The sequence below is a fragment of the Hyperolius riggenbachi genome, chromosome 5 (assembly GCF_040937935.1).
Source record: "Hyperolius riggenbachi isolate aHypRig1 chromosome 5, aHypRig1.pri, whole genome shotgun sequence".
In the NCBI taxonomy this organism is placed as follows: Eukaryota; Metazoa; Chordata; class Amphibia; order Anura; family Hyperoliidae; genus Hyperolius; species Hyperolius riggenbachi.
In genome coordinates this window covers 33264908-33289519 of record NC_090650.1, presented here as the reverse complement: position 1 = coordinate 33289519, position 24612 = coordinate 33264908, and the positions used below count along the sequence as shown (strand labels likewise).

Genomic DNA, 24612 nt, shown 5'->3' with positions numbered 1-24612 from the left:
GATGCACGGAGGAAACCCACGCAGACACAAGGAGGACATGCCAACACCATGCAGATAGTGCCCTGACTGGGATGTGAACCAGGGGCCCAGCTCTGGTAGGCGAGAGTGCTGCCCAATTCTGACTGCACGTGCCACCTGCTTGTTTCAGGTGTGATTCAGACACTGCTGCAGCCAAATAACTCAGCAGGACTGCTAGGCAACTTGATTCAATGGAAATAAATGTCAGTCTTCATATTTTTCTCACTTCAGGTGTCTTTTAAGCACTTAGGACTTGTAAACGTATTGTACAGCACTAGGGAAAATGATGGCACTATATAAATCATCAATAACAATATTATAATAGAACCACACACACAGGAATTGCCTAATTCTAGGTAAACACAATGCAATTTTCTGACAGATTTACTGTCACATTGATTATTTCCAACATGTCTGATCTGATTTGCGATTGATTTTCCGTAGACGTGAACGGAAAATTGGATGGAAATCAGATCGGGCATTTTGGAAATACTTGATCTGACAGTAAATGTGCCAGAAAATTGTATCGTGTGTACCTAGCATTCAAGTGTACCAGAGCTGAACGAATAGTAAAAATCGATATTTACCCTACCCATGGCTTCCTCCAGCCCCATAACCCCCCCCCCCCCCCTCTCCACGGTCTGCCATTCAGCCGCGGTCAGCTCCAGTAACTGGCTCAGTCACATCAGTAGTGGCCTTCTGCTTATGCGCAGAATACTCTGACTGACGCGACCGAGCCAGTTAACCGGGGCTGACCGAGGCTGAATGGCAGACCGTGGAGGGGGGGGGTGGGTGACTCAGCGTGAGGGACTCGCACATGCTTATGGGGCTGGAGGAAGCCGCGGGTAAATATCGATTTTTACTATTTGTTTAGCTCTGGTTTACGTTAAAGGGATACTGTAGGGGGGGTCGGGGGAAAATGAGCTGAACTTACCCGGTGCTTCTAATGGTCCCCCGCAGACATCCTGTGCCCGCGCAGCCACTCACCGATGCTCCGGCCCCGCCTCCGGTTCACTTCTGGAATTTCTGACTTTAAAGTCAGAAAACCACTGCGCCTGCGTTGCCGTGTCCTCGATCCCGCTGATGTCATCAAGAGCGCACAGCGCAGTCCCAGTATGGTCTGTGTCTGCGCAGTACACTCCTGGTGACATCAGCGGGAGTGAGAACACGGCAACGCAGACGCAGTGGTTTTCTGACTTTAAAGTCAGAAATTTCAGAAGTGAACCGGAGGCGGGGCCGGATCATTGGGGAGTGGCTGCGCCAACACAGGATGTCTGCGGGGGACCATTAGAAGCCCCGGGTAAGTTCAGCTCATTTTCCCCCGACCCCCTACAGTATCCCTTTAAGGCTCGTACACGTCCAAACGATATGTCCAAGCAATCTGCCCAACTATCTTCTAAACCTGCTTTACTGGAAGATCGTTGGGAGTGTGTACAGCTGACAAACAACAAGACGACAACTGATAAGAGGTTTTTTTGCCAGATCCAACCAGTGGACCAATCTGCCCAACTATCATGCAGGTTGGAACATGTGTACAAGTCTTTTGTGCAACTTTGTAGTTTTTGAATGCAGACATGTTGTGCAGTTTGTCATTTAGCTTGCATGCATAGTTGATTAGCGTGTGTACAACCTTGTCGTTTGAACAACTTGTTGTGCGGTTGGTTGTGCATTATGTTGGATGCGGGTACGAGCCTTAACCGCCTTGGCTCAGCTCGTCCATGACCGATGGAGGGCGGCGCTCAGGTTTTCACAATTTTTTGACAATCGCCGTCGCTTGCCGCCAATGCGCCGCTGCGTAACGCCCCCCCGCCGAGACCCCTGCGCAGCCTGGCCAATCAGTGCCAGGCAGCGGTGAGGGGTGGATCGGGACTCCGTCTGATGACGCCATCGCGACGGGGAAAGCCCTCAAGGAAATCCCGTTCAGAACGGGATTTCCTTACGTGGGTACGTGCCGGCAGCAATCGAGAGGTAAGGGCGGACGCCGCAGAGAGGGGGGCATCATGTAGCTAGCGCTAGGCTAGCTACATGATTTAAAAAAAAAATATATATAAAAAAAAAAAAAACTGCTGCGCCACCACCCTGGCGCAGTTAATAGAACGCCAGGGTGGTTAAAGAGGAACTGTCTTGAAAATCTTAAAATTTAAAACACATACAAATAAGAAGTACATTCCTCCCAGAGTAAAATGAGCCATAAATTACTTTTCTCCTATGTTGCTGTCACTTACAATAGGTAGTAGAAATCTGACATTACCGACAGATTTTGGACTAGCCTATCTTCTCATGGGGGGGGGGGGTTCTCAGGATTTTCTTTATTTTTGAAAGCACTTAGTGAATGGCAGTTGCTCCGTCCAACTGCCAAAATAGTGTGCAGCGAGCAGGGAGGCTGGCCAGCATCTTTATTTAAGTTTTTTTCAGGGAATGTCTTTCTAAAGAATAAAGATTCCCCTATGGAGAGATGGACTAGCCCAAAGCCTGTCGGTAATGTCAGATTTCTACTACCTACTGTAAGTGACAGCAACATAGTAGAAAAGTAGTTTATGGCTCATTTTACTCATGAAGAAATATACTTCTTATTTGTAGGTGTTTTAAACTTTAAGATTTTTGCAGTTCCTCTTTAAAGGGAGAGATTTGTGGGACAGATAGTTAAAGAAACAATTGTCACTTCTACCCATTTATTTTTGTCTTTCAGATGTTACCGGAAGCAAAACCTCTGAATAGAGCAAAGACTCTTCAATCCCTGTTCAACCAACTGTTCAATTATCACTTGATGTTGTTTTTGATCAATATTACAAATCAATATAATGATCGATTATTTTACAACCTACCGTACATTACGGATCGCAAATGTTTATATCTACTTGAATTTACAATTGATTAGACATTTCATCTAATCGAATGTCTAAATTATACAGTATATGGCTACCTTAATGCCTGCAGATTAGAGAGGAGTATCTTGCCTAATGGATTCAAAGCATCGGCGTAGCAATCACCCCTGCGACCCCCGCCATTGCAGGGACCCCCTCCTTCCTCTCCCCAACCGCAAGTGCAGCAAATTACCAAAAAAATCCTCCGTTTACTCACAAAAACCGTATGCAGGAGTGTGTATCTATTTCCTGCTTCACATCAGAATGCTCTCTGCTGTCATTCGCCGGCTCCCGATCACGTGACCCCTATGGGGATCAGGGACCAAGGGGCCCCATGCTATACTTTTTGCAGGGGTGGCCTATTAAGTCTAGTTATGCCCCTGATTCAAAGATAATAGAGTCATCCTAAAGAACATTAGACTCCGTCTGGGACAGAAATGTCAGAAACACAGTAATATCAGGGCCAGAACATATAGAACACATATGTGAGCACAGGGAAAAGTTGTGTTTGAAAATGAATTGTAGAGACGTAGGGATGGCCCTGCGCAGGAGAACTTATGGAGAAGCATGTGAACAGTTTGATCAGCTGACAGATTTTAGCGCTGCATAATATGTTGGCGCTTTATAAATACAATAAATAAATAAATAAATAAAATAATTTGTAAGGCAGAGATGGGCTTTCGAATACAGAAGTACTCGAATTCGGAATGCTAATGTACGTTAATTAATGCACCTGTGCCTGCAGGATAGTGGGTGTTAACTTAACCAGAAGTCCGGGGATCCTATGCGTGTCACCGCTGTAATACGCTTCCTATGGGACGTGTTCCACCACTCACTACTGCACTTTGCACTTCCTCCTTCTGCAGGAAGTACTTCTGTACTTGAAAGCCCATCCCAATTGTAAGGTTCTGATTTACTGTATTGACTTCCTAGTTTAACAGATGATCATGACCAGCAAATCAGAGGTTACAAATCTATCAGCTGATCAAACTGGTCACATGCTCCTCCGTGAGTTCTCCTAAGCAATGCCATCCCTTGTGACCGGTGTAACTTGGGGAATAGTTTTAATGAATGCTTTTGAAATTCAGCTCTAATGAAGCACCGCCGCTTCCCCCAGGTCTGAAGGTGGCCATAAACAGGTCAATTTTTCTGTTGATGAAACATGGCACAAAGTGCGTGTTATGACATCACATGCGTCTGGTGCCACGTTACGGCGGACACCGCTGTGAAGGACAGGAATCACGCCTGCAGAGGTAAGACCTTAAAACTAGGGCTGCTCAAATCCGGATCCAGGAGACATACGGATAGTTGATACCCGGATATCTCCCAGTAAACCTGTGCGGGGTGGGGGCGTCGGGGGGGGGGGGTCAATCTTACCTGTCTGACGTCTTCTTCGTCCGTCCCTGGCGCCTCCCACGATGTGCTCCACGCGCGTCACGTGATTACAAACACTTCCTCCTTCAACCCGGAAGGAGGAAGTGTTTGTAATCACGTGACCGCCGCTTGGACCGCATTGTGGGAGGCGCCAAGGAATGGACTGAAGAAGATGTCAGACAGGTAAGCTTGACCCCCCCGTCCAGGTAACTATCCGGATGTCTCTCGGATCCGGATTTGAGCAGCCCTGCTTAAAACCTAGCACATGGGCATGAGGGGGGGCACAACGGCTGGGGGTCTGTCGGTTGTCACTTTATCGACTGTCGTTACCACTGCGCACTTGATCCAGCACTTGTGGCCAAGACTCTCCTGCACGACCAATGAATTCTATTGACTGATTTCAGCCCACAATCGATGAAGACATCAATTAGGCGGGCATGTTGCACCACCGATTTTCCTCTGATTCGATTAAATGATGGGGGTGGGGTGGGGGGGGGGGGCAATCAGCCCACAACATCATCTGATGTATGGCCACTTTTAGAATTTTAATTCAGTTTAGAAACAAGTTTTGTATGAGGACTTGGAGGTGACGTGGGCTGAGATAACATTTTCTGAGATAACTTTTTGCTTTTTGATTATTCATCAGATACAGGGCTGCTCTGTACACTTGGTGGGGGTAATACTTACTCCAGCAGGCCCCCCATCTGGCATCTGACAAGGGGCAGACCGAGGAGGGGGGCAGAATAGTCTTCACAGGATAGTCCAGGCAGGAGTTGTTGGTCGTACACCACAAGCACTGCAAACACAAACAAAAAACGCTAAGGACTTCATATGAACCGGAATTTACTAAACCCACTATCAGAGATTCGTTATGGAAATGTTAAAAAAATTCAAGCATTACTTTTCTTGTAAACATCCTTAAAGCGGACCTGAACTCAGAACTTCCTCTCTGCTGTAAAAGCTATGCAACAGCATAATAACCTTTAAAGAAAAAACATTTCTTTGTTACAGCTGAGCCAAATCCTGCAATACACCTCCAGTGTGTCTACTTCCTGCTTTCATGGAAGCAAAGGGTTAACATCCTGTGTTTGAAAATTAGCTGCTCTGCCAAAGCCAGTTGACAGAGCTGAGAGATCAAATTACACTGGTGTTTAATAGCTCTCTAAATACAAACAGGGTGCATTTCTCTTCTGTCCTGTGCAATAGCTCAGGTCCACTTTAACCCTTTCGGGACCAGCTGCCTAACCCCCCTTAAGGACCAGGCGATTTTGAATGGGGGGGCGCGCGCGCCGCAACCCTGGTAGGGCTAGCTGGGCATGGTGTCCCTCTTGCAGCCCGGTGTCCCCCCTGTAGCAAGCAGCCTTTACTCACCTCCCAGGCTCCAGCGATGAGCAGCTCTAGCCGACATCCCCGCTCGTACTGCCACTAAGTTCCGGGTCGCGGCTTGATGACGTCACCAAGCCGGGACCCGACACTTAATGCGGAGCGAGCGGGGATGCCGGCCAGAGCGGAGGGGAGCGCTGATCGCCGGGGGAACGTCAGGAAGGTGAGTGCATCCTCTTCTCCCCAAACCCTCCCCCCCCCCCCCCCCCCGCAGCTCTAACCGTGATCACTACGATCTGCCGGCGATCGTAGTGATCACATGATCACTGAGGGGAGATGTCAGCTGTCATATGAAAGCTTAATCTCCCCTCTCAGGTGCGCACGATCGCGTCGGGAGCGTAAACAGCAAGCGAGGTAAATCCTATGCCGCATCAGGCTTAGGCAGCCACAAGTGCGGCGTAGAATTGACTACTTACTTACCTAAGAAGACAGAAGTCTCTGCATCCTATACAGGCTTCCCGTGCCCTCCTTGCTGCTGCTTGCTGGGACCCTCTGTGAGATCCAGGCCCTGCTCCCCTTCATACACAAGCACAGCTGTACTTGCAGGGCCGGATTTGCACAATTTGCCGCCCAAGGCCACTGTCACCAGCCGCCCCCCTTCAGCATAGGTTGCGAGATTACCCCTTCCCTCCAGTATAGGTAGCCAGATGACACCCCCCCCCCCCCCTTTCCCTCTAGTATAAGTAGCCTGATTTCCCCCCACTCCCCAGTATAAGTAGCCAGATGATCCCTCCCCCTAGTATAGGTAGCCAGTTGACCACTCCCCCTTTCCCTCCAGTATAGGTAGCCAGAAGACTCCCTTAATCCCTCCTCCCCCCTTTTCAATATAGGTAGCCAGCTCACTAGCTCGTCTCCAGTGCAGAAGCTTCCTCTTCCTTTCCGTCTCCAATGCTGCCCAAGTCCATAGCCGCCCGCCACAATGCAAACATGCACAGAGAGCAAGGTGGCTGCTGCACAGGCGGCCAGCAGAAGAGTACCGCAGTCAGGCGCTCACCTGATCTCCCTGCTTTGCAGCATTTGCAAGCTTGCAAATGCTGCACCAGTTTAGCCTGCTGCTTTGGTGCTCTTGCTCTTGTGGTGCCCTAGGCATTTGCCTAGGCGGCCTTGGCCTTAATCCGGCCCTGTGTACTGCACGGGCACAGTACGGCCACGCTCGTGCAAATTACTCGTACACTAGGATATCTTTAATAGCTTTAATAGATTAAATACATTTAATATAATAGTTGAACCTAACAAAAATCTTTTAGAAAAACGGTGCTGCAGAAGAGACAAAAGAGACCTGGACCTCTAGTGGCTGGAGCCCGGAGGAGGTGTGCTGTTATCCCTGTCTGTCTATACCCGCATGCTGTGCTGTAACTCTGCAGATGGGAAAGGGGGAGCACAGTGACAGAAGGGGGTCCGAGGAGAGGAAAGAAGTCGGACCCCCTCCCAGCGCCACTAGACTCCAGGGAAATTTATGGGGGAGGGAGGGGTAGACCACTAGACATCAGGGAAATCTATAGGAAAGGGAGGGGGCCCACTAGACATCAGGGAAATCTATAGGAAAGGGAGGGAAGACCACTAGCCCCCAGATAAATCTATAGGGGAGGGAGGGGAGACCAGTAGACAACAGGGAAATCTCTAGGAGAGGGAGGGGGGCCACTAGACATCAGGGAAATCTATAGAAGGAGGGGGGCCACTAGACACCAGGGAAATCTATAGGAGAGGGAGGGAAGACCACTAGCCCCCAGATAAATCTATAGGAGAGGGAGGGGGGCCACTAGACATCAGGGAAATCTATAGGAGAGGGAGAGAAGACCACTAGACATTAGGGAAATCTATGGGGAGAGGGGACCATTTATCAGTGGATTTTCCTGTGGCCTTCGTACTTACAGAAACATTCTTCAGACACTCCTCACAAGACCTCTTGGAGTAGAAGCTGCAGGCTGAAGGAAAAAGAGAAAGACATTTCATTCAATATAGGCATGAAATCTGCCGCTGTAAACAAGAAAAAGTTGAACTTCAGTCAAATTCCATGACCTGTACTATATACATATACGTACACATACACACACTGTATATCCTAGAATGTCGACCTCGTGTATGAGTCATCCACAAAATGTGACCCTCTTAAAGGAAACCAGAGACCAGATCATATAAAAGATTTATGCATAACTGGGGCTTCCTCCAGCCCAATGTGCACGGATCGCTCCCACGCCGTCGTCCTCAGTCTTCTCCAGCTCCGGTACCGGGTGCCTTAACTTCAGCGGCCAGTCTGGCGTAAGAGAAGTGCTTTCTCTGCGTATCTCTCCAGCAGCCGCCTGAGAGATATGTAGAGGGCACATTTCTCTTGCGCAGACTGGCCATAGTTACGGGACCCGATACCGGAGCTGGAGAAGGCGGAGGACGACGGCGTGGGAGCGATTCGTGCACATTGGGCTGGAGGAAGCCCCAGTTATGTATAAATCTTTTATGCCTTAGGGACTTAGTTTTTTTTAATCTATATTGTATGAGGGTAAATTGCTATTACTTTATTACATAGGGGCTTGTAACTATAGAACGGACTAAAAAAATACAAATAAAATAAAAAAATAACACCTATATTTCCAAATAATATATTGTCGCCATACTTTGTGATAGGGACTTTTAAATGGTTTAATAATCGGGACAAATGGGCAAATAAAACGTGTGGGTTTTATCCACAGGAGAATGTTTTATTTTAAAACTATAATGGCTGAAAACTGAGAAATTTTTTTTTTCCAATTTTTTCTTATTTTTCATTTATTGCATTTAGAATAAAAAATACTTGGCAAAATATACTACCCACAGAAAAGCCTAATTGGTGGTGGAAAAAAAAACAAGATATAGATCATTTTGTTGTAATAAGTAGTAATAAAGTTATTAGGGAATAAAAGGGAGGAGCACTGACAGGTGAAAAGTGCTCTGGTCCGTTAGGGTAAAAACCCCTTGGGGTGAACTGGTTAAACTGGAAATTTTTATTGACTCAAGTATAAGTCTACCTAGTGTGCCCAGCACAGTTAATGGCTCCACTTGGGGACCAGGAGGATGTAATGACTGTACTGTATAAAGTATTGCAGCCAATAACTCCTCCAAGTCCCCAACTGCAGCCATTATCTACTTCCCCTCCTTAGTAAGCACTGCAGCCCAGTATCTGTCCCTCTACCCTTTCCTTGTGAATTGTTGTGAGCAGGACATTCACACCTGTGTTTTCTTAGCATTTTCTTTATCAAGAAAGTGGCACTTACTACTGGGTAAATTAGTGAAAACTGGAATGTCACTAAAGCCTTGTACACTAAAGGTGGCCAATAACGACCGCCTCAGCCGATAGACTTTTGTACAGAGGCCCCCGACCAGCGATGCCACTCGGCAAGAGGCGGACAACTTCTTTGAAGACACCGCTGCCCCGTCCGTCGCATGAAGTGACGCATGTGTCGCTCCATTGTCTCTCCGCATTCCCCCCCCCTCCTCTGCATAATTGTCGGCTATACAGCTGACGTGTCTGTACAGGCCAGCCGGTGATGTAGCCCAAGGAGACCGGGTCGCGATCCGGCAGGTGACATCAGTTGTTAGGGGTGTGCGTATCTTAACAGTACGCACATTACTCAGTGTGCTCAGAGTTGCAAACATCTCCACCATAGAGTTTTACATTCAAGTGACACTGAAGGAAAAAAAACCTTATGATATAATGAATTGTATGTGTAGTTCGGATAATGAATAAAACATTAGTAGCAAATAAAGGAGTGCGTTTTTTTTTCCACTTATAATTTATTTATTATAACAGTGCATCAGTCTCTAATATTTGCCGTTTACAAATTACACTCTATACTTTAAACTATGAAACAGAGCAGAGCTAATGACCATTTGATCTTCTCTGCAGAAAAACCTTAAACAAACAAGAAACAGTGAGAGACAGGTTGAGATAAGTGCTTCAGAAAACGTCACTGTAGCCGACCCAAGTTGGGTCGGAGAGCTCAAAGAAGCTCTTTTGCATAGATAAAAACTGAAGTTTCTTAACTCTTCCTGTACTGGAAACAATATGAGACTCATATCTTTGCTACTAATGTTCAATTTCTTAGCTGTACTACACAAACACTTCATTATCTAATAAGTTTATTTTCACTTCAGATTCCCTTTAAACATTTTATAAACTATAAAATAGGTAGCCTTTAACCCCTTCCCGACCGCCCAACGCCAGTAGGCGTCAGGAAAGTGGCAGCCCCAGGACCGCCTAATGCTGAAAGACGTCAAGAGCTGTGGGCGGAGATTAGCGGGGATCTCATGCCGCGATGCCCGCGCATCCCCGCTTTAGTTACTAAGCTCCGCTCCGTAAACAACCTGCTAGCCGCAGGCTGAAGAAAAAAAAAAAAGCCCACAAAAACAGCCCGTACTCAGTTGTACAGCGCTGCGGAGTACTGCTGAGCTGTCCCCAGGGGAGGCACACAAAGTGATGCCTCTCATAGTCTGATGCCTATGAGAGGGATCACACTGAATGGAACAAGGGTGGGGGATATAAAAAATTAAAAATATTTTAAAAATTTTATAAATTATTTAAAAAAAAAAAAATCCCAGCAGCAATTACCGTATATTCCACCAACAGAAAGCTCTGCTGAGGACAAGAAAAAAAAAAGGGGGGGGGGGGGGAATTCATCTGTGTGCTAAGTTGTTTGGCTCTGCAGCACACAGTTAAAGCTGCAAAGCACTGAACTGTAAAAAATAGTCTTTTCACTAGGGGGGTGTAAGCCTGTGGTCCCCAGGGGGTTAAACATGGCGCTGACTTCCACCCAAAATATGAATAGGAAACTCCAGTGAAGTCACATCAGGTTTACTTAAAGTGGACCCGAATTAAAAATACAAGAGATTTCAGAAATAAAATCTATTTTCTAAATTATAATAATAAATAGCAGCCTTTTTTCAGCTGCATGATGATAAATATAAAATATATTACATTTATTGGAGAAACCCCTCCCTTCCTTTCATATTGCCAGCAAATAATCCAGTAAACTGGTGGAGTAGGAGGTGTCCAGCATAGGAGGAATTGCTAATGGCTGCCACCTGTATAACCCTAGTTATTAAAAGAGAAGGGTGAAAAGCATGCACTGAAATGCTCATAGGCTTGAAGGAGTGTTTATTTATATTTGTATGTATCAGAGTGGTGCAACTAAATATTTTTATTTAAAAAAAATGTTCGGTTTGGGTCCGCTTTAACCACTTAAGCCCAACTGGACGAGATTTCTCGTCCAGTTGGGCTGCGCGCACTCCCGCGGGTCGCGCGCGCTCCCGCGGGCCCCCCCGTGCACGCCCCCGCTGCTGGCCGCTAGCCCACCGATCAGTGAAAGGGATTATAAATCCCTTTCGCTGATCGGACCCCCCCGGAGAAAAGCCGACAGCGTCTCTTCAGATGCTGCGGCTTTTCTGAGCTCTGGGCTCCTTTCTTCTGCCTGGGAGCGAGATCGATCGCTCCCAGGACTTTTTGATTCTGGCCATCTTGTGGCCAAATAGCAAATTACACCTGAAAAAAAAAATTTCAAATTAAACATATAAATATATTAAAAAAAACCCTGTTTACCTCCCACACCAAAAAATACCCACATACAAGTTTAAATTAAAAAAAAAAAAATTACAATAATAAAAAAAACAAAAAAAACATAAATAGTTACCTAAGGGTCTGAACTTTTTAAATATGCATGTCAAAGGAGTATATCAATATGATTTAATAAATTATGGGCTTCTAAACAGTGATGGACACAAAACGGAAAAAATGCACCTTTATTTCCAAATAAAATATTGTCGCCATACATTGTGATAGGGACATAATTTTAACGGTGAAATACCCGGGGCATATGGGCAAATACAATACGTGAGTTTTAATTATGGAGGCATGTATTATTTTAGAACTATAATGGCTGAAAACTGAGAAATAATGAATTTTTTCCATTTTTTTCTTATTCTTCCTGTTAAAATGCATTTACAGTAAAGGGGCTCTTAGCAAAATATACCACCCACAGAAAGCCTAATTGGTGGCGGAAAAAACAAGATATAGATCAATTAATTGTGATGAGTAGTGATAAAGTTATTGGCAAATGAATGGGGGGTGAAAGTTGTTCGGATGTTAAAAAAATTTTAACCCTTCGGGCTTAAGTGGTTAAAAAGCTCCGTTCCCAGAACTTCCCTAAAGCAGTGTGAAATCCCCATTCATGGGGCAGCGTGCCAATACAAATGAGAGACAATTCAGGGCGTATTATTGTAGGGTGAGAAGGCTAAAACCCCCGAAAGGCCGATTGTCCACAGTAGAAGTGTTCTTATGAGTGCAGAGCCATTACTGTCCTGAGGAAGGGGAGGTATATGCACGAAACATGTCCTTATTGCGCACATAATAAACTGCCTTTTCTATTATGTAGTTTTTGTCCGGTTTGGAGGGAAACCCCTATTATTGTCTGGCGTCTCCGTTTATAGCCACTTATGCAGTACCGTAGCTAAGGAGTTATGGGCCCCAGTGCAAGTTCTACATTAGGTCCCATAAGCCCCCCCCAAGCACTCTATACATAACAATAGATATGGCGCACCAAAGAACCTGCCAAGGACAACACAGTGTCAGAGGTACAGGAAATGGATGGGGAACAGTTTGTTAATGATTATTATCATTCAAAGCATATATAGAAGTGATCATTACCGGCACAGATCCAAGAGAGAACTAATATTGCCGCTGAGAGAGGACTCCATGAAGTTTCTCTGGCCCAAGGGCCCCGGTGCGGTCACAACCTCTGCACCCTCTATTGCTACACCACTGGGCTGCAAATGCTCTATGCGTATTCATGTGCACTTCAAAGGAGAACTGTAGTGAGAGTCACATGGAGGCTGCCATATTTATTTCCATCTAAGCAATACCAGTTACCTGGCTGACCTGCTGATCCTCTGCCTCTAATATTTTCAGCCATAGGCCCTGAACAAGCATGCAGCAGATCAGGTGTTTGACAATTTTGACAGATATGACTAGATTAGCTGCATGCTTGTTTTTGGTGTAATTCAGACACTACTGCAGCTAAAGAGATTAGCAGGGCTGCCAGGCAACTGGTATTGCTTATAAGGAAATATACCCCTTGCTTCAGTTGGCCTTTAAATAAAAAAAAAAAAAAAAAAAGTCTTGTAAACTAAAACCGTAGAAAACTGGGCCTTCTGTGGTCAAAAATAGAGCATAATCGGATTATTAGCTGGTTAAAAGGAAAAAAAGAGGAACTTTGAGTTATGAGAACTGCAATAATACTCTGGAGTCCAGACAAAGCTTTTTTCAGAGAGGATGTTGAGGTTATATAGAGAGCAGTAACATCAGGCTGAATGATGAACCTGATTGTGCGGCAGTATACTGGGGGGGGGGGGGGGGGGGTAATACTTCCGATTTATGAGATCTGCAGAGAAACTTCGGGATCTGCCAAACACACGCAATAAACATTTATGTGAATTATAACCATATAAAGCCGCTCTCCACGGAGAGGAAATATAGTGAAAGAGCGCAATGCTCTGTGCTAGGTGAAGAAACATTCTCATAATGTTCCTGCTCTACTATTCCGAGCCAAGAACGGGGAAACCATTACATTGCTGGTAATTCTTGTAACCATTTCCTAATTAATGCAGATGATCGATTCCTCTAAGACAGGAACGTCAAACCTTATTACACAGTGGGCCGAGATGAAAAACTGGGAGCAAGTCACTGGTTTTCTTCAAGGTCTAGTGCCCCCCCCTCCCCCCAGTACCCTGGTGTTTAATTGCTCCCCCTCCCCTATACAGTACCCTGGTGTTCAGTGGGTCCCCCTCCCTCCCATATAAAGTGCCCTGGTGTTCAGTGGGTCATCTCACTCTCCCCTATACAGTTCCCTGTTGTCTAGTGGCCCTCCTCCTTCCAATATACAGTTCCCTGGTGTCTAGTGCCCCCCCTCCCTTCCCTATACAGTTCCCTGGTGTCTAGTGCCCCCCCCCCCTTCCCTATACAGTTCCCTGGTGTTTAGTGGCTTTCCTCCCTTCACTATACAGTTTCCTTGTGTCTCGTGGTTTCCCTCCCTCCCATATACAGTTCCCTGGTGTCTAGTGCCCCCCCCCTCAGCCTTATACAGTTCCCTGGTGTCTAGTGCCTCCCTTTCTCCCCTATACAGTTCCCTAGTGTCTAGTGGCCTTCCTCTCTCCCCTATACAATTCCTTGGTGTCTAGTGGCTCCCTTTCTCCCCTATACAGTTCACTGGTGTCTAGTGGCCCCCTTTCTCCCCTATACAGGTCTCTGGTGTCTAGTGGCCCCCTTTCTCCCCTATACAGTTCTCTGGTGTCTAGTGGCCCCCTTTCTCCCCTATACAAATCCCTGGTGTCTAGTGCCCCCCCCCCCTCAGCCTTATACAGTTCCCTGGTGTCTAGTGGCCCCCTTTCTCCCCTATACAGTTCTCTGGTGTCTAGTGGCCCCCTTTCTCCCCTATACAGTTCTCTGGTGTCTAGTGGCCCCCTTTCTCCCCTATACAAATCCCTGGTGTCTAGTGGCCCCCTTTCTCCCCTATACAGTTCTCTGGTGTCTAGTGGCCCCCTTTTTCCCCTATACAGTTCCCTGGTGTCTAGTGGACCCCTTTCTCCCCTATACAAATCCCTGGTGTCTAGTGGCCCCCTTTCTCCCCTATACAAATCCCTGGTGTCTAGTGGCCCCCTTTCTCCCCTATACAGGTCCCTGGTGTCTAGTGGCCCCCTTTCTTCCCTATACAAATCCCTGGTGTCTAGTGGCCGCCTTTCTCCCCTATACAGTTCCCTGGTGTCTCGTGGTCCCCCTCCCCCCCCATATAAAGTTCCCTGGTGTCTAGTGGCCCCCTCTCTCCCCATACAGTTCCCTGGTGTCTAGTGGCCCCCCCTCTCTCCCCATTATAGTTCCATAGTGTCTAGTGGTCCCTTACCCTTCACGAAATGGCTACATTGTTTCAGCATTTAGCCATATAGGCTTAGCACTCAGGTGCTCACGGGCCAAACGTAATGCAAAGTTGGGAAACCACTTGCGGGGCAAATTTGATGGCACTGAGGGCAAGATTTAACCTGTGGGCCAAAGTTTGACATGTATTCTCTAAGAGGATTTCTCCAGCAGAAAGCATTCACGGAGCAGCACACAGCTGATTCATCAGAACTATGTACTAAAATAGCAGATAATTAAAGACGAATCTATCTGTTGGCAACATCAATCAGTGTACGGCCACGTTAAGTCTAAAGGTGGCCATACACCATACAATTAAAAAATCCAATTTTTCACCATTTCAATCCGTTGTCCCAAAAAAGCAAAAGCTTTTCTTTGTTTTCCATCGATATCCGATCAAATTTCCTATTTTTTTCGATTTTTGGAGATTGGACATGTAGGAAATTTCAGACCAGCTTTAATCAAGAATTGTATGGTGTGTGTGATAGATTGTCAATTACTTGAAGTACAGTTCCAATCAATTTTTTTTTCCGAGCTTTCAAATATTTTATTCATGAGTGGGGAAAAATTGAATATAGGTTCTGTGGTCAGAAAAATTGCTATTCTTGAATTGAACAGATATTTAAAGAGACACTGAAGCGAAAAAAAAATGATGATATTATGATTTGTATGTGTAGCACAGCTAAGAAATAAAACATTAAGATCAGATACATCAGTGTAATTGTTTCCAGTACAGGAAGAGTTGAGAAACTCCAGTTGTTATCTCTATGCAAACAAGCCATTAAGCTCTCCGACTAAGATATGCTGGATACACACGGTGCGTTCGCGCACTCGATTTTCCCGTCGATTCGTTTATTTCTAACATGTCCGATTTGGATTTCGATGGATCGTTAGGTCGATTCGGCATACTTTGCATGCGAATCGACCTAACGATCCATCGAAATCAAAATTGGACATGTTGGAAATAAACGAATCGACGGGAATCGACGGGAAAATAGAGTGCGCGAACGCACCGTGGAGAGGGCTGTTATCTGACTTTTATCATCTCAACTGTTCCTGGACTATTTACTTTTCCTCTGCTAGAGGAGAGGTCATTACTTCACAGACTGCTCTGAAAGAATCATTTTGAATGCTGCGTGTTGTGTAATCTGCACATATTAGAGAATGATGCAACGTTAGAAAAAACACTATATACCTGAAAATAAAAGTATGAGAATATTTTCTTTGCTGCTAATCTTCTAGTAATTATTCAAAGTACACAACCAATTCACTATATCATTTTTTTTTTTTGCTTCAGTGTCTCTTTAAAGGGAACCTGAAGCGAGGAAAATTATTTAAAATAAACACATGATGTAGCTGCAGATGAATATTGCATACTTACCTCACCGTCAGTTCCTCTCAGAAGCTCACCATTTTCTTCTTATAGTGATCCCTTCCAGTTCTGACAATATTTTGTCAGAACTGAAATACACCAGTTGCTGTCAGTTATATATCAGCAGCTGTCAGTTACAACTGAATGTGCAAGGAAATGTCCATGTTTCCCTATGGCTCAAGTGGGCGATATTACAGTTTAACAGTGTGCTGATCAGGAAGCTGTTAGGGAGTAATGGCCATTTCATCTACAGAAAGCGACTTCTTAGCCCTGAGTGAGGACAGGTCTAATCTCCTCACCTGCTTATACAGTGGTTGCCTGTGTGGTAACCCACGTTTGTGAGTATATTCTTCTCACTGATTTGCCTTACTTCGTTTAGGTTTTAACATTCTACACTATATTGGGCTCTCGGTTCTGTACATTTTATTTTTAAAATGGAGGACAAAGAAATCCATTGATCACAGTGGACAAATGGGATGCAGGAGAGGACAAAGAGATTGAGGAGTAGACTGCACAGGAGGTAAGTATGACCTGTGTATGGTTATTTTGACTTTTTGTTTTCAGTTCAGGTTCTCTTTAAAAATAAAAAAAATATATGTCATGTGGCCACCTTTACTTTTCAGGTCACTTCATGGTTGCCTTTAGCATTTATCAGATCTGTAAAGAAGGTTTTCAACTCCTTTGTTATAGTAGAATCACACTACTATGAATTGGAAGGATTAAGGATTATTATTATTTAGTATTTATATAGCGCCAACATATTACGCAGCGCTGTACAGTGTATATATATATATATATATATCTTGTCACTAACTGTCCCTCAAAGGAGCTCACAATCTAATCCCTACCATTGCCATATGTCTATATTATGTAGTGTAAGTACTGTAGTCTAGGGCCAATTTTTTTTTTTTTTTTTAGGGGGAGCCAATTAACGGATGAGGAGGGCTTCATGCAAATGCTGCTAAACAAACAGTTACCTGTTTTCTGTAGTCATGTGACAAGCAGAGCAGGGAAAGAAGATATTAACCTGAGATATGCAAGTTGTCTTACACTGAAATAATACTGTGCGACACATAAAAGCAAATGGCTACTACTCTTAGGATGACCCTTGCATATTAGCACGATATCTCTTCAGCACACCTAGCAGTAGTTGCTATATACGCATATAGAGTAGATTGTTTTAGAATGTACATACTTCTGTAATTTGAGGAGTTAAAGGACCACTATCGCGAAAAAACTGTAAAATTCAAAATGTATGTAAACACATACCTATAAGGAATACATTTTCCCCCAGATTAAGATGCACTATTAATGACTTTTCACCTATGTTGCTGTCACTCACAGTATGCAGTAAAAAAATCGGACAGATCTGACATGTTTTGGATGAATTCATCTTTTAATAGGGGGATTCTTGGCATTTCCTGTATTCTTAACAAAATCACTCCCTGGAATGGATCTAAACAAAGATGTACAATAAGCCAGTCTCCCTATTCATTTGCACACTATTATGGCAGTTGGACTGAGCAACTGCGGTTCAGCATGTGATTTTGAAAATAAAGAAATCAGATGGGCTAGTCCAAAACCTGTCAGCTCTGTATTGTTTACTGTAAGTGAGAGCAACATAGGAGAAAAGTAATGTACAGTGCATTTTACTCTGTGACAAATGTATTTGAGGAACAAATGTATTTTCCATTGTAGAATTTTTTGTGATAGCGGTCCTTTAAGAAGTCTGGGGTTTGCCTCCAGGTACTTTACCATCAGACAAAACAACAGTGATATGGTGAATCTAAGGGAAACCCAGGCTTCCGGTTACTGGTCTGTTCCCTCTTCTGGTATTTTCCTGTAGTTTCCACCAAGAAACTCCCAAAACAATAAATTCAGTTTATTGCCAGTTTGATATCAGCAGAACAGCTGAACTAATGGATTGGGAACAAAGGTCTCCCTGAACTCAAACTCGTATTGCACTGATGGTGAACTGACTGTGGGCTTGATTCATCAAGCAGCGCAGCTTAATGGCAGGAGCGCAAGCTCAGTGCACGCTATGCTGCAGTAGTGCAGCGTAGCGTACGCTGGTAACTTATGCGCACTCCTTGTAACTAACAGCTGTTCCACTGAACCCGCCCTGACAGGGGCATAACAATAGACCCTGCAAGGGATGCAGCCGCAGGGGGACCAGAAGCAAAAAGGGGGGCCGTGGGGGGAGAAGAGAGAGATGGACAACTAAGGGCACGAGAAAAAAAAACTTTTTGCTCTCTGCACAATTGTGCTAATGACTGCATCTGTTCAGCCACTGATGAGGAGTCATTCAAAGTTTTGAACACAACGATTTGTAGACACAACGATTTGTAGACACAACGATTTGTAGACACAACGATTTGTAGACACAACGATTTGTAGACACAAAAAGAGTGCAAATTCCCCCCCAACCCCAGCACTGCTGCCTAACAAGAGAAAAGCTAGTCTACCATGTAATACCATATTACCAGTTAAAGGGGACATGAGCTCAGAACTTCCTCTCTGCTCTAAAAGATAAGCAACAGCATAATAACCTTTAAAGAAAATCATTTCTTTGTTACAGCTGATACAAATCCTGCAACAAATCTGCAGTGTGTCTACTTCCTGCTTTCATGGAAGCAGACATATTAACATCCTGTGTTTACGAATGAGCTCTCTGACGTGGCAGTCAGATGACACCGCTAAGGGTTCAAATTACAACTTGTGACACAAACCACAGTCAGGATACCCTCTGCATGGAGTGTATATATTCTGTAAGCTGTCCTTTCACAACCCCAAGTGTATCCCCAGTAATGCTGGGAATACACGGGTCGATCCGGCGGCCAATTAGCCGCTGGATCGACTCCCGCCGCGTCCCCACTCGTCTGCGCGGATCGATTACCGCTCGTCCCCGCCGGCGCTCCTTATCAGCTGCTCTGCCATTGTCCGGCGGCGGGGATCGAGTGGGCGGGGATCAAGCAGCATCATCGGACCTGCTGAATATTATCAGCTGGCCGGATCAGCTGCTGGATACACGGTACAGAAACGTACCGTGTATCCCCAGCATAACAGACTACAAAATCGAATTGCTTTTATTAGATTAGCAATTATTCACTGAAAAGAGCCATTACTGTAGTCAAGCTACGCTCACCCGTGAGAGTTTTTGTCATATCCGACACCCAGTAAATGGGAGATTTAAAGAGAAACTGTGACCAAGAATTGAACTTCATCCCAGTCAGTAGCTGAGACCCCCTTTCCCATTAGAAATCTGTTACTTTTCACAAACAGATGGAGGGGAATCTGTATGGCTGATATTATGGTGAAACCTCTCCCACAGGAAACTGTGAGGACCATGGTCCTGGCAGTTTCCTGTCTGTGAACCTCATTGCATTGTGGGAAATAACTGTTTACAGCTGTTTCCAACAGGCAAAAAAGCAAGCATCTCCTTCCACGGACATCACCTGCCAGCAGTAAAAATGTCACCATGTGATAAATATCAGAATGTAAATCAGGGAGAGGAAAGATTTTACAATGGGCAAACACTGACTAAATCATTTATACATAATTATTGTAAAAATGTAGCACTTTTTTTTATTATTTTCACTGGAGTTCCTCTTTAAAGTGTATCAGGGACGAGCGTTCTTAAAGATTTTTACTTACCCAGGTCTTCCTCCAGCCTCATAAGCAGGGATCCGTCCCTTGCTGTTCTCCTGCAGTCATCCATTATCCGGCAATCAGCTCCGGTATTGGGCTCAGTGACGTCAGCCAGGGGCCTTCTGCACAAGTGCCCCGGCTGATGTCACAGAGTCAATCTGGGCCCACCTGAGCAGAATACCAAAGCTGATCGCGGCTTAACGGAGGACTGCGGGAGGACGGTGAGGGACGCATCCCTGCTTATGGGGCTGGAGGAAGCCCCGGGTGAGTAAAGAGCTTTAACCTCCTTAGCGGTAACCCCGTGCTGGACACGGGGTAAGCCGCGCAGGAGGATTCCTCAGGCCCCGCTGTGCCGATTTGCATAATTTTTTTTTTTTTTATACACGCAGCTAGCACTTTGCTAGCTGCGTGTTACTTACGATCGCAGCCAATTCGCAGCTACCCGCCGCGTCAGAGGGTGCCCCCCCCCCCCCCCCCAGACCCAGTGCGCTGCCTGGCCAATCAGTGCCAGGCAGCGCTGAGGGGTGGATCGGGACTCCCTCTGACGTCACGACGGCGATGACGCCATGGCGACGGGGGAAGCCCTCATGGAAATCCCGTTCAGAACGGGATTTCCTGACGGGCCTGATCGCTGGAGGCGATCGAAGAGGGTAGGGGGATGCCGCTGCTCTGCAGCTATCATGTAGCTAGCGCTAGGCTAGCTACATGATTTAAAAAAATAAATTTTAAAAAAAATAGTGTTGCGCTGCCTCCCTGGCGGATTTAATTGACAGCCAGGGGGGTTAAGAACACTCATCCCTGGGTCACTTTAAGGCCCCATTCACACTTAAAAGCGCGAAACGACAGCGTGCGAGAGCGATTTTTCCGCGATTAACGCAGAAAATTCACTGGACACTGCAGCGATTTTTCCGCGATTGCAGTTACCGCTTCTATAGCACTGAAATGCGGTTGCCGGGAAATCGCCTGAAAATGGTGCAGGCTACACGTTTGCGTTTGGCGATTTGCGTTAATCGTCGGCTAATAACGCAAATCGCCCAAGTAAGAACGGGCCCATAGGGTATTATAGCACTAGCACTTTATTAAGCGCTAGCGCTTGAGCGTTTTGCCCCAATCGTCGGCAAAACACTCTAGTGTGAATGGGCCCTAAAGTAGACCTGAACTCTTGCACAGGACAGAAGGAAAAGCCTGTATGTGTTTAGAGAGTTTAGCCTGTCTAATTCCCCCTTCAGTTGTGTCCAATCACAAGTTTAATTTGACTTTAAAATGGACCCGAACGCAGAACTTTATAGAAAACATTTCTTTGTTACAACTGTCATAAATCCTGCAATAAATCTAGAGTGTGTCTACTTTCTGCTTTCAAGGTTAACATCCTTTGTTCACAAATTAGCTGCTCTGCCGAGGCCGATTGTAAGCTCCTCTGAGGACAGTCAAAACATGTCATGACTTTGTACTCTGTAAAGTCCTATATAAATGCATAATAATAATAATAATAATAATAATAAGGTAGGACATTAGATTATGACTATGGTAGTGATTAGATTGTGAGCTCCTTTGAGTAAAGTCAGTGACATGTACTCTGTCAGTGCTATAAAAATACATGATAATACTGTATGGTCAGCCATTAGGCTACAACTATGGTTGGGATTAGCAGGGGCGTTTTTTAGGCATAGGCATTACAAGCCATTGCCTGGAGCACCATTTGTCCTGGAGGCACCATGCCCCTGGATTAAGCCCTGCCCCAAACAAAGCCATGCTCCAGATTAAGCCCCGCCCCACGGGTGTTTTATCACGTGCTTCTGCTGCACCCAGGTAGCATAAATTGCAGGCAGCTGCCACTGTGTCCCTCTGTGACTCCCCCATGCATCCCTCTATCCCCTTGTGCATCCCTCTTTTTTCTCTTTGTGCCTCCTATCTCCATGTGCCTCCTTCAGTCCCCCTGTGCCACCTCTGCTTCCCTGTTTCTCTTTCTGTGCCATTTGTGCCTCCTTCTGTCCCCTTGCACCTCTCTTTGTTCTACCTCTGCCCCCGTTACTCCTTCAGTCCCGCTCTGCGTCCTTCTGTCCCCCTGTACCTCCTACTGTCTCCATGTGCCTCTTCAGTCCTCCTCTGCCACCTGTCTCCCTGTGCTTCTGTCTGTCCCCCTGTGCCTTCTTCTGTCTTCCTGTTCCTCCTTCTGCCCCCCCCCCTACCTCCTTCAGTCCCCCTTTGCGCCTCCTCCCGTCCCCCTATTGTGCCTCCTGTGGCTCATTATGGGGTTGATACATTAAGCTGCACTACCACTTGTGCCGCACTCTGTCCTCGTCACCCTCCAGCAATCCCCCAGCCCAGTGTGTAAAGGCAGAGTATAGCACAGCAGAAGCTGTGCTCTCCCCTCCCTGCTGGAGTCCACCGCTGTGCCTGTGTGCCCATCCGGTCTGTCTCCTGCTTCCCCTAGTGCTGGCACCTCACTCTCCTCATGTCCTGTGTAATCATGCTACATGGGGTAGGAGATGCTGGGCACTAGGCCGAGCGGACTGGCAGAAGCACAGCACTGGACTCCAGCAGAGAGGTGAGTGCACAGCTTCTGCAGCGATATACTGTTTTTACACCTTAAAGGATACCCCAACTGAAACGTGACAGAATGAGATAGACATGTGTATGTACAGTGCCTAGCACATAGATAACTATGCTGTGTTCCTTTTTTTTATTTTTCTGCCTGAAAGAGTTAAATATAAGGTATGCAAGTGGCTGACTCAGTCCTGACTCAGACAGGAAGTGACTACAGTGTGACCCTCACTGATAAGAAATTCCAACTATAAAACACTTTCCTAGCAGAAAATGGCTTCTGAGAGCAAGAAAGGGGTAAAAAAGGGGAATTTCTTATCAGTGAGGGTCACACTGTAGTCACTTCCTGTCTAAGTCAGGACTGAGTCAGCCACTTACATACCTGATATTTAACTCTTTCAGGCAGAGAAAGAAAAAAAGGAACACAGCATAGTTATCTGTGTGCTAGGCACTGTACATACACATGTCTATCTCATTATGTCACGTTTCAGTTGGGGTATCCTTTAAGCTGGAGGAGAGCAGGAAGGGGGTTTGTATCTTGGGGGCTCCCTGTATTAAACATAATAGTGTGTGAGTGAGTGAGTGAGTGAGTGAGTGAGTGAGTGAGTGAGTGAGTGAGTGTGTATAGTGTAAAAGGCTAGGGATTAGATTAGATCGTGACATGACTATGTACTCCGTAAAGTGCTGCAGAAGATGTAATTGCTATATAAAAATACAGTAGCCAGACGAAGGCTGCAAGGCCGAAAGCTTGCTTATTTTTATTCATTTTTAGTTAGCCAATAAATGGTATCATCCTGGTTTAAAACTTCTTGCTTTTATATAAAAATACATAATTATAATAAGAAAAACATTTTCCTGAAATACATAGCGAACTTTTCAACTGTTTGGCAGCGCTGAACTCCCTTCAGACCAGCTTGTCACAGATGTAAATTATTCCGAACAGAACGAGAATTACATTTAGTCAAGCGTGATATTGGCTTTCAACAGCGCCTTGTTCTGAAGCTGAAAGTTACAGCGCGGGTCTTCTTCCCTTTTTATAATAAAATAGGATGACTTTCCTTTGCTGTAATTTTGTTACTCACGCCTATTACCATTACCGTTATGCTGCAACCGAGTGTGTCAGATGACTAATCAGCTTAAATCATCATGGCATAACCGCTTATAACGCTACAAAAGGCTAATTCGGCTCTTGTGACAACTCGGTTGGCTGGTTAATAGAGAAATTGCTGGCCTGGCTAAATACCGATAGGGCACCGGCTTAACGGCGTACGTGTCTGGAGAGTGCACTCTAGATGTTTCCTGTAAACCACGGCTTTAACCTCCCTGGCGGTTCGATTATCTCCAGATTTTAGGGTCTAAAAGCCATGCAATTTTTTAGCATGCTTTCAGAACCTAAAATTCAGAAATAATCATAACGCAGAGAGATCTAGGGCAGCCACTGCACTTACTCACCTCCCCGGGATCCAACGCTGCCGTTCTCCCTCCGTACTCTGGGCGGCGCTTTAACCCTACAGTGCAATCGCTTGCTGTCGTCATGGCAACAATCTTACCAGGTGGATGCAGTGCCTCGACAGGAAGAAGAATTGCTGCCGGTGTCTGGATACCAAGGGGAGGTGAGTGAAAACACCCGCTGCGTGCAACTGCTCTGCATTCACCTTGTGGCGGTCACGACGAGTCTGGCTCGGGGGTTAGTGCTCTGGGCTGCGGATATCCAACCCCGAGCCTGGACTCGAGGTTACCGCTAAGGAGGTTAAGGGAACCCAAGGTGAGAGGGATGTGGAGGCTGCCATATTTATTTCCTTGTAAACAATGCCAGTTGCCTGGCAGCCCTGTTGATATTCTGGCATAAGTAGTGTAAGTCAAAACCCTGGAACAAGCATATAGCTAATCCAGTAAAACCTAAGTCAGCTGAGTCAGAGTACCTGATTTGCTGCATGCTTGTTCAGGGTCTGTGGCTAAAAGTATTAGAGACACAGCATCAGTAGGACTGCCAGACAACTTGTATGTTTAAAAGGAAATACATACGGCAGCCTCCATGTCCCAACTCACCTTCAGTCCTACCAGGTAATCTCTGCAGAATGATTGTTTAAAGTGGACCTGAAACTCAGAACTTCCTCTCCCCTCTAAAAGATAAGCAACAGCATAATGACCTTTAAAGATAAACATTTTTTTGTTACACCTGATACAAATCCTGCAATAAATCTGCTGTGTGTCTACTTCCTGCTTTCATGGAAGCAGGCAAAGGGTTAACACCGTGTTTAGAAAATAGCTGCAATGCAGAGGCTGCCAGCTGACACAGCTGAGAGATCAAATTACAGTTGGGATTAGTCACAGATGAGAGGGAATTAGGCTAAACTCTCTAAATACATATAGGGTGCATTTCACTGTTTTCCTTCTGTCCTCTGCAAGAGTTCAGGTCCACTGTAAACGAGAGTTCTAAAGCCAGCAGAAAAGATCTCTGGTCTCCCAGACTGCTTGGG

The 24612-nt window shown here is 45.6% G+C and overlaps 1 protein-coding gene and 1 long non-coding RNA gene across 2 annotated transcripts in view; one reads left to right on the top strand and one right to left on the bottom strand.

Moving 5' to 3' along the window:
• LOC137518115 (uncharacterized) overlaps positions 1-2838 on the top strand; it is a 215036-nt gene extending 212198 nt beyond the window's left edge. The window contains exon 4 of the long non-coding RNA XR_011020738.1: positions 2708-2838. This is a non-coding gene — a long non-coding RNA (uncharacterized lncRNA). The remainder of the gene's footprint in view (positions 1-2707) is intronic.
• The window catches only part of LOC137518114 (pituitary tumor-transforming gene 1 protein-interacting protein-like), an 89894-nt gene that overhangs the window by 62028 nt on the left and 3254 nt on the right, over positions 1-24612 (bottom strand). The window contains exons 2-3 of the mRNA XM_068235470.1: positions 7512-7564; positions 4944-5052 (exon numbers count right to left, since the gene is read on the bottom strand). Coding sequence (XP_068091571.1) covers positions 4944-5052; positions 7512-7564 — 162 coding nt within the window. The remainder of the gene's footprint in view (positions 1-4943; positions 5053-7511; positions 7565-24612) is intronic.